This window comes from Propithecus coquereli, unplaced genomic scaffold (genome assembly GCF_000956105.1).
Source record: "Propithecus coquereli isolate 6110/MARCELLA unplaced genomic scaffold, Pcoq_1.0 Scaffold134, whole genome shotgun sequence".
In the NCBI taxonomy this organism is placed as follows: domain Eukaryota; kingdom Metazoa; phylum Chordata; class Mammalia; order Primates; family Indriidae; genus Propithecus; species Propithecus coquereli.
The window spans coordinates 3,082,328-3,093,161 of NW_012137636.1; the positions used below are offsets into that span (position 1 = coordinate 3,082,328).

At 33.1% G+C, this 10,834-nt stretch overlaps 1 protein-coding gene across 1 annotated transcript in view; it reads left to right on the plus strand.

Annotated features, from left to right (window-relative positions):
* DPY19L2 (dpy-19-like 2 (C. elegans)) overlaps window positions 1-10,834 on the plus strand; it is a 139,239-nt gene that overhangs the window by 35,233 nt on the left and 93,172 nt on the right. The window contains exons 6-8 of the mRNA XM_012638753.1: window positions 1,919-2,012; window positions 7,258-7,315; window positions 9,213-9,304. Coding sequence (XP_012494207.1) covers window positions 1,919-2,012; window positions 7,258-7,315; window positions 9,213-9,304 — 244 coding nt within the window. The remainder of the gene's footprint in view (window positions 1-1,918; window positions 2,013-7,257; window positions 7,316-9,212; window positions 9,305-10,834) is intronic.

Consider the following 10,834-nt stretch of genomic DNA (forward strand, 5'->3'; position numbering starts at 1 on the left):
CAACTCTTAGAATATAACTAAATCTATATTTTTCTTACATTTTTACTGATTCCCTCAGATGAGCTTTATAACATGTAAAATATAATTCATGAGGATGTTTGAGGGCAATTATAGTTTTTTTGTACACTTTAAAAGAATGGAGAAAATGCCTCATAAAGTGAGAGACTTTGTAATGACTCAATCAGTGAAAAGGTGTAACTCCTGAGGGATGCAAATAATCACCTTATATGTGGACACATATGGTATTATGTTCCAATAAGCAATAGGTTAGTGTTTGGTACATGGGACACAGATGAACCAAGTAGACATGGGGTTTTATCCTCATAGAGTTTGTACCACAGAGGGATGTTAGCAGTTAAAAGTGTAGTGGATGTTACAAATAAGAAAATAAGGTTGTTGAGATTAGGAGCAAGAGAGGAGTACTTTAAGAATATAGACTAGCGTATTCAACTGTCCTGAGGTGAGAGGGAACTGAAAGAAGACTAGAATTCTTGGAAGAAAGAGATAGAAAAGAAAAGTGATTTGAAATGATGCTGGGATTGTAAGCAAGATTATGAAGGGCCATACACTGGTTAAGGATTTTGTACTTTATGCATCGAAGAATTTTAACAGATCTGCATGTAAAAAACATATTTTCTCAGGTATATCGAAAGGATATTAGTAAAGGACAAAAGTGAGTTCAGTGAGGCCAGGTAGGAGACTATTGTATTCTCAAGAAGCAATTGTGGGAAAGATAACTGGGAAATGCCTGGTTTTGAGAGGTATTTTGGAAGTATAATTGGTAAGACTTGGTAATTGTTTGATAGGAGAGGGGAAAGAGTGAAGAGTCATGTAACCAGCTTGGTTTCTAGCTTGAATAATTGAGTCCCTTTCAATGATAAGAAACATTTGAAAAGTAGTGGGTTTGAATTGCTACATATCATTGTGGATGTATTAGTTTGAAGTATCTGTGCGACCTCAAAGAGGAGATGACAAGTGGCTACCTGGATATATATGTATAAGAATAAGGAGAAAATTCTGGGCCGAATATAGACTTGGAATCATCTGTATATAGATGATTATTGGAGCCACAGAAGTGGAAGAATTTCCTTAAGGAGAATATTCAGACTGAGAAAAGAAAAGAACATATGACAGAGCCTAAGGTGGTCCAGTATTGAAGAAGGGTACATTAAACAACAGAAGTAATCAGAACAGACTTCAAGGAGTGAGCAGAGAAATAGAAGGAATCAGGAGGGCTAGCCTTCAAATCTTGGCTCCAGCCAGTTAGAGCTAAATAACCCTTGACAAGCTACTTAAGTTTTCTATGTTGTTTTCTCAACCATAAAAAAAGTACTTTCATACCAACTAGTCTTATAAATTTGTTCTGAGAATGATGTCAGAATGATGTCAGGTGATTGTAAAGCATATGATATGTGTTGTACATACAATATTATATATGGGATATATTAAAATTCTAGTTATAAATAATAATTGATTAAATAACTGGATCATTTTATGCAGACTAAAGCTTCTCCTTGAGATCAGGACCACCTCTTACTCATCCTAGAGCCTAGCAAAAGATAAAAACAATGCAATGGATTATCTTTCATAATTCATCAAGTGGCTCTACTGACAGTTCCAGATGCTGAGCAATAGCATGACTAAATGTGAAGCCTCAGCAAATCATTACAGTATAACAATACTTCATTAGGGGAAAGTATAAATGTATCTATAATAAAGAATAGTGTAAGTGTAACTAAATAATAACCTCATGTAAGGGTAAAGTATTAAAGTTACTATTAAAGACAGCAACAATCCAGAAAGTAAATGCTTTCAGCAAATTCATGAGTTCTTGATTACAAAGCACTGAGATAATTATGCCCACTTGCATTATAGTCATTTATTCATTAAATGCTGAATAATCTGTGTCTTTTCAAAGGATTGGGAGACCCTGCTTGCTTTTATGTTGGTGTGATTTTTATTTTAAATGGACTAATGATGGGCTTGTTCTTCATATATGGTGCATACCTGAGGTAAGACTACTGAATTAAAAGATCTTTCAGCGGGCTTGTAAGGACTAACTGATATTTGTTGATTGGATTAAAATGATGATTATGAGATTAGTTGATTAATAGTTGGAAATTTTGTGGATTTATTTGATTTTTCAGAAGCTTAACTAATATGTAACCAGAAACTGGAGCTGTCACTAATATCTTAAAGGCCTCCTTTTATCGTTGCAGTGATATTTTTTTAACTAATTAAGATTTCTTAACAAAGGTTTTAATGAAAATATTTCTAGTTTCATGTGTAAAATTATTAAAACATTAGAGGGGATCCTTGGTTGGCATTAGTAGCAAGATTATTTCTAATTGTACCCTCTGTAAAGGTGAAATTAGGAAAGCAGTACAAGAAACTGTATATCTTGTGGCAGACACTTGGATTTGCTAGCTTATCCTTCTTGATAACAGTACCTCAATTTTATTTGCAGAAACAGTGCAACAGTCTCAGATGATACGTTGAAATTAATTACGATGGTCACATATTTTGCTCCCATACTCCATTGCTCTTTGGGATAGTTGTATGAGCTAGCTTTTGCCAATGAAAAATAATGTGAAGTCACCTTTGGTTACACCTAGGAAAGCATTTGCCTTTCTCACAAAAGGACAGAATTAGCTACCCTTCTCTGTTTCATCCTGCTTTTACTTGGTTGTGATGCCCAGAGCTGCAGCAGTTATCTTGTGACCATGAGGGAGTATTTGTGCTGCTGAACCAATGCCAACATTTGTCTTTCATTTTCCCATTGAATAATATAATAAATATCTATATTGTTGAAGCTACCTTTGTTAAGTTTTCTGTTTCTTTCAGTGAAACATATTCTCAACTGAATCATCACCTTTCTTTACAATGTTATTTTTGAACAGCACCACAACATATAAAGTTAAAAAGTCTCTATTTAAACTTCCAACAAGTATTTATTAAATTTTCATAGGACTTATGTCACCGTAGAGATTTATAAATGTATATACCCCTTGTTTTAGGAAGTTTCTGGCATAAAAAAACTAGCATGGAATCAATAAAAACTAGTGATATATTAAATATTGTACCAGGGACCATCCTGTCCAGCACTGTAAAGTAAAAAAAAAAGTAATAAGGATTGAAAACTTGAAAAAAAGAGAAACAAGTGTTCTTTTTTTTTTTTTATTATTTCAGCATGTTATGGGGGTACAGATGATTAGGTTATTATGATGCCCTTACCCTCCCTCTCCCCCAAGTCCGAGCTTCAAGTGTGTCCATTCCCCCGGAGGTGCGCATCGCACTGTTTGTGCATATGCCCGTCCCCTCCTCCCCCTCCCCCTGCCCAACATCTAATACATGTTATTCTTATATGTGCACTTAAATGTTGATCATCTAATACCAGTTTGATGGTGAGTACATGTGGTGCTTGTTTTTCCATTCTTGGGATACCTCGCTTAGTAGAATGTGTTCCAGCGCTTTCCAGGAGTATGTAAGAGGTGTTATATCACCATTGTTTCTTAAAGCTGAATAGTACTCCATGGTATACATATACCACATTTTATTAATCCACTCATGTATTGATGGACACTTGGGTTGTTTCCACATCTTTGCAATTGTGAATTGTGCTGCTATGAACATTCGAGTACAGGTGTCTTTTTCATAGAGCCACTTTTGCTCTTTTGGGTAGATGCCCAGTAATGGGATTGCTGGATCAAATGGTAGTTCTACTTGTATCTCTTTAAGGTATCTCCATATTGCTTTCCACAGAGGTTGCACAAATTTGCAGTCCCACCAGCAGTGTATGAGTGTTCCTACCTCTCCACATCCACGCCAACATTTATTGTTTTGGGTCTTTTTGATAAAGGGCAGTCTCACTGGAGATAGGTGATATCTCATTGTGGTTTTGATTGAAACAAGTGTTCTTAAAAGTAGATCACAATGTATTTGTAGAAAATTTAAAAAGTCTATAGATAAGGTATTTGAAATAAGAAAATTTACAATGTTATCAGATGTAAAATTAGTACACTGAAATTATAAATTCTATACTCTAGTAGCATCAAACAAAATGAAATTTTAAAAGAATGCCACTTAGAATAGTCTGAAAAGCATGAAGTTACTAAGAATAAATCTAACAAAAGATATTTATGACCTGTATGGTAAAATTGTTAAAATTTAATACATTTAGTAAAATCTAAATAAATGGAGACAGATGCCATGTTCATGGATTGAAAACTCAATATTAAAAAGATGACAATTATCCCCAAATTGGTTTATAGTTCAGTGCTCTACCAATAAAAATTCCAACACGTTTTTTGTTGACCAGAAGTAGAAATGTACTTAAAGAGACTTAATATATGACAGAGTGGATATTGCATATTGGTAGGTAAAGATAGGCTTCTTAATAAATGGTGCTGGAACAATTAGGACATCGTATTTAATGAAGAGAAATTGGAGCTATATGAATAATCTCAGTTATGTTAAACACTCAAGTATGAAAGACAAATTTATAAATGTTTAGTATATAATATAGGAGAATATCATCAGTAACTTGGAATAAGAAAGAATTTCTTAAACAAGATTCAAAAATCCAGCCATGAAGAAAAATTGTTAAAACTGATAAATTTGATGAAAAGAACTTCAGTTCTTCAAAAGACACTATTGCATTAAAAATATGTCACAAAATGAGAGAAGACATTTGCACAGTATATTCCCAACATAGTATGTAGAAATTCCATTCATTAGTTTGACAAATATTTATTGAAAGCTTGTCGTGACCAGGAGCACTGTTTTAAGTGCTTGGAATACAAAACAGACAATCTCTGTCCTCATGAAATTTACATTCTAGCAGGAATACAAAGGCAAACAAGACAGACAACATGACAGAAAAATGGACAAAATATTTATGAACAGACATTTCCCAGAAGAAGAACTCCAGATGGGCAATAAACATACATAAAGTTGACTACCATCATTAGTTATGTGAAAAATACCAATTTAAACCAGAAAGAAATACAATCTCACATCTAACAGATTAGTAAGGGAGTTTTCATCTATCACAGGTAGACATATAAATTAGTACAACTATTTTGGAAAACAACATGTGTTGTCTAGCAAAGTTGAAGGTGTAGATACCTTATAACTCAGTAATTCTAATTTAAAGTATGTAATCCCAAGAAACTCTTGCACAGCAGGAAACATGCAGAAGAATATAGCAGCATTATTTGCAATAACTTCAAACTGGAAACAACCTAAATGTTTATTAACAGAGAAATGAATACATTTTGTTTTATTAACATGGTGGAATACCATACAACAATAAGAATAAATGAACTACACAGATACACACATCAACATGGATGAATCTTACAAATTTAATTTTGAGTTAAATGAATATGGGTACAAAATTTTAAAAATACTGCATACTTCCACTTGTATAAAGTTTACAAAGAGATGAAAGTAAATCATAGCTTGAATGTATATAGAGGTGCTCATATTGATAATATCAAAAATCAGGATAGTGGCTGTCTCTTGGGATGGAGAGTGGAGACTCAGGGTGCATTCATTTCTCCATTTCAACTAATTATATGGTGGCTACGTGAATGTTCAGTTCATAATTGTTCCATAAGCTAGAAATTTTATGCACTTTTCTATATGCCATATAGGAAAATTTATATATATAAGCTCAGTAAAGTATTTTGAGGAAACAGGATGCTTTGAGATTATTTTGGCAGGCTTAAAAATGTTCTGTTTTTGAAAATAGTTTGTATTTCTTATACAAACTGTTTTTGGTTTTTAATGTGGAAAATGTTATACAACAGTAACTGAAACTTTTTAAAATCAGTATTTTTTATTGGAAGAGCTACCCAAGAGGTGATTAGTCTCTCTAAATTGGTTACAGAGTTCTGGAATATCAAATACATCGTTAGGCTCTAGTCTTTAAGAAAGATATGTACATATACAAATATCAAAGTGTCACCAAAACTGTGAGGAGACTGGAAAGTGTGGCATATAAAAAACAAAAGCAGTAGGAATGGAGGGGGAAGGGGGAATTTTGTATTTCTTACCCTGACCACCCTCCCCCACTGGCACTAACTTGGAAGGTAGATATTCTATTTCTGTCCTTTTGGTGGTTAACGCTAAAATAGTAACATACACATCCAATTTGATCAAGTCTAAAATGACCACAAGGAATTTTAGAGTGCTTTACTTCAAAATATCCTCTCCCATCTTAGGTGTTATTACCAGGTTAGTACTCCTCCTGTTACCCTTAACAGCTGCCATGGTTATTCTTGGTTTTTGTTGTCAAGTCTTGTTTAGATTTATCCACATGTTCTCAGTTCCTGTGTGTACAGTTGGTCCTTGCTTCTCACACCTTCCTTCTTTCAATTTCTTCTTTTTTGAAATGCATCCTTTGAATTTCCTTTAGAGGTAATCTATCAATGATAAATCACTTCCCATTAGCTTTCTTCTGCTTGTTTTTTAAAACTCATTCCTTCCTTTCTTCATTCATTCAACCAGTATTTATAGTCTTCCAAGTGTGAAGCTGGGCATACAGTGATGAACAAGACAGATGAAGAATCTGCCTGCATGGTGCTTAGAATGTGGTAGATTATGGAAAGTGAGGCATGAGGCAGTGTATAGGGAGGCATGGAAACACTACACAAATGTGGTTTGGAGCATCTGTGTTTTCATACACACCCACTCAGACACACACCATCACAAAAACGCAACTGAAGAAATGGTTCTTACTCTTTGATGATTAATATTAGTCATCTTTGTTCTGATTTTTATATTCTACACTATTGCTTCTTTGGGACCCAACAAAAGAATATTTGCAATAGTTTGGACAGTTCCAAGTTACTGCTAAATGAAACTTGTTAGACTCTTCATCTCTCATTCATTTACATCTAATTTCAAAAGACAAAAATTTATCTTCAGAATATTTACATTCTTTGTGAATATTTTGAAGTGCTAGCCTGTTAAAAATCATCTTATATTCACACATTATATATTTTATTTATAAAATATTTTAGATATAATAGATTATAAAATTAAGATTACTTTATATGTACACTTTGGTTGTACATTTAGGATTTAAACATCAACTACATGGGTACTTTTGAAATTTTTACTAACATGGTTTAATACTGTAATGCTTTCAATATATAACAATATGATTTTAAATTATGAGATAATTTTGTGAACAAGTCACTATATATGAATTATGATTTTATGTTTTGTATGCTTTTTATTTTTTTACAGTGGGACTCAACTAGGTGGTCTGATCACAGTACTGTGCTACTTTTTCAACCATGGAGAGGTTTGTTTTCTAGAAAGTAATTTTTAAGAAATGGAAGGGGCTGTATAAGAACAAGGAAATATACTTATCAAAACAATATATAATTGCACATTACTTATGACTTCACAGTATTTTAAAGAAACTGTGTTGTGAGTTGAGATTTTAATTATGTTGATCTAAATTTTTAAATAACTAGAATTTAAAACATGAAATGTCTTGCCGGGTTTTTAGTAAATATATACTTTACGTATACACATATTCTATAGAAAAAAGGAAATACTGTACTTGCTGAGTTTGAGCACTTTACATATATTGTCTCATTTACTCCTACCAGACATTTTATGGGGGTGATTGTTATCCTCACCATACAAGGTACGAAATTGAAATTTAGAAAGATTAAGTTTCTTATCCAGAATTCCACATTCACTACCTGATGAAGCTGGATTTCCCATTCTGCAGCTGTCTGGCCCTAAAACCTAAATATTTAACTTTTAAAAAATGGTGGTAAGAACGCTTAACATGAAATCTGTCCTCTTAACAGATTTTTAAGTGTATAATACAATATTGTTAATACAGTATTGAACAGCCGATCTTTAGAAATTAGTCATCTTGCCTAACTGAAACTTCATACCCATTGAACTCCCTTTAACAAGGATGGAAGAGGCCCTGATGATAGGCATACAGTTAAGGCATTTCCACCTGCTCCCTCGCTTCTTTCTATTACATTGTGCTGCCTGTTAAATAACACAAAATGCTGAATTCAAAATGGAAATTAACTTAACTAATTCAGCCCAGTGGGTTGTGGTCCACCTAAAAAGAGCTTGTAGAAACTTATTTTGAATGCAATGGATGTATTTAACAAAATTATGGGTACATAAGATGTGCCATACTCTTTCTGTTAGATGCTGAGAATATGACAGTGAAAAAGAGAGAGAATCTGACTGCTAGCTTTTGGAAGCAAAATATTAATATGTTATGGCACAGGTTATATAGGATAGAAGTCTTTTTATCTGTTACTGTTGGGTTAAGTTTTAAAAGTCAGCTAGACAAAGGAGTCTTAAAAATTATACATGAAGTGCCTTAAATATATTATTTTAACTTAAACAAATGCGTTGTCATTCAGCAATGTGTTGATATAAAGACAAGCCTTTTTCTTTCAGTATGCCAGACAACTGGCATAGTTCATCTTCCAACGTTTACTATTTTAGTTTCTTGGAAGAGAAGCAATAAATTTTAAGACTTTTATGAAGTAATAAGAGTTTGGATTCTTTCTAGAATTTTTGATAGAAAACTTTTATGAATACTCTGACCCATATATATTAGCAATAAATTTAATGAAAATTTAATGAATACTTTTATTACATCTATCACATTTATTATTCCCAGATATTTCTAGTTGTTTTCAAATTTTATAGTTAACCCTTTAGAAGGTAAATTTTGCAAATTCAGAGGCAATCTTAACTACTTGTAATGTGTATCTATACTCAGTTGAACTTGTTATGTATAAACTCTGTTGATGTTTACGAATGCCTTAGGTAACATTTGTGTAAGTATTTTTCTGGGCATGTATATGTCCCAAAGCCTGGGTTGACAGGGTCATACCTGCCAGGCTGGAATGTGGATCTGGTTTGTCAGTCTTGGCATCCTCACAGCCCCTATACCTACCAGCTTGTTTGTCCCTGGGGTTTTCTTTTGCTTGGTCTGGTGTATCTTACACTTGTTTTTGGAATTAATCATCACTCTTTACTTAATGGCCCTTAAGGGAGCTCCAAAAACTGAGAAGCTATGCCAGGCACTCAGAAATGGATTTAGTAAGCCTGATATTAAAATTATTAAAACAAATCTGCCACTGGTTTCTAAATTAACAGTGTTTATTATAATAGAACATAATATGAAGTGAGCATTTTATTGATTTCAGGCCACCCGTGTGATGTGGACACCACCTCTCCGTGAAAGTTTTTCATATCCATTCCTTGTACTTCAGATGTATGTTTTAACTTTGATTCTCAGGTAATTTTGATTCATCACAAAAGATTAAGTTATAAGTTAAGTTTATTAAAATATGCTTCAACGTATTAAGTTATAATTCCAAACTTAGGCTATTATTTTAATTATTTTAAAAATAAAGTTATGAAGAGTATACAGTTAAAAAATACTTAAAATTGATATGTAAAAATTGCTTTCCACTTAAGAGTCTAGACTATAGGTTTGAGATAACTGTAGGTTATATAACTATAGGTTTGAGATATACCATGTTTTAATAAAATGTATGTGTTCTTACATAGTTTGCAAAGATTTGAAGGTTTTTGAGAAACATTTACTTTTTTTCTTCAAAGTTTATGTACTCTTACTCACTGTTTTCCAACCTTTGAGTTTAATGAAGCATAAATGAATGTGCCATGAAAAAAAGTGCTGTAAGTGAAATAAACTTGGGAAATGCTGGGTTAGATGGATAAAGGAGTATATGTATATATATTCACATATTTGTGAAGCTCTGCTGGGCAACTGATGTTTCTAGCAGTTCAACCAGAGTTTCATCTCAACTGTTCTTTTGACACATTTTTTGTTGGGAGTCAGTTTGTAAGCATTTCAGAGGTTTAAGAAGTCTGAGAAAAAAAACAAAAAAAACCATGCAAGTATTAGAATACTATAAAATAACTTTATCATAGAAATAAGTTTCATAGAATGCTAGTAAGATCGCTCATTGAATGCAACAGTGGTCCCTGTCTCCTCCAAACTCCTGAGGAATCTTGTACTTTACTTACTAGTTAGTCCCTGGCAGATTTTGCCTTACCTGAAAATCATTTGTGTATGTATCATCTTTCTTGAAAGTGTAAATTTGTAATCATTCACACACACAAATATCTACGTATACACTTACATATATTTAAAAGTAGTACTGGAAACAGGGACCATGCGGTATTTATCTCTTTAACCACAGAGCACTTCACACACTGCCATGTAGGTATTTGTGGCACTGATATGAAGCTGATTGAATGAAGGTAAATAGTGGCATATTGGGGTGACTACATACCTTGAGAAAGGAGCAAGCTAATTCCTGATTTGTTATCACCTGACAGGTATATTTTGAGATTGAATTTGGATTTGGGAATCTGCTCCCCATTGAAATTTTGATATCTTTGCTCTACACATTGCCTTCTCTCAAAGATTATGGTGAAGGAGGCTACCCATTCTCCTTGCACCCCATTCATTCCCAGTTAAATTCCTCAGAAGATGGGTTATTTTTCATTTTTTTTTTTTTGAGGTGGATTAGTCTGGCCAGTCAGTGGTTTCATGGTATGCAATGTCTTAATTAGAATATTTAGGATTGTGTTCTTGAGGGCATGTGCTATACTCCGAACCTTAGTCAAAACTAATTTTTGTTTGATAAAATACAAGATTACTGAGTGCTTAGTGAATATTTTGTGATAATATTACTAAACAATATGAACATTTAAAATTTTGCTTTTGACAACTTATATACTGTTTTGTAAGGATTTATCAAAGTCTAATGCAATCTTTATAAAAAGAACAGTTATA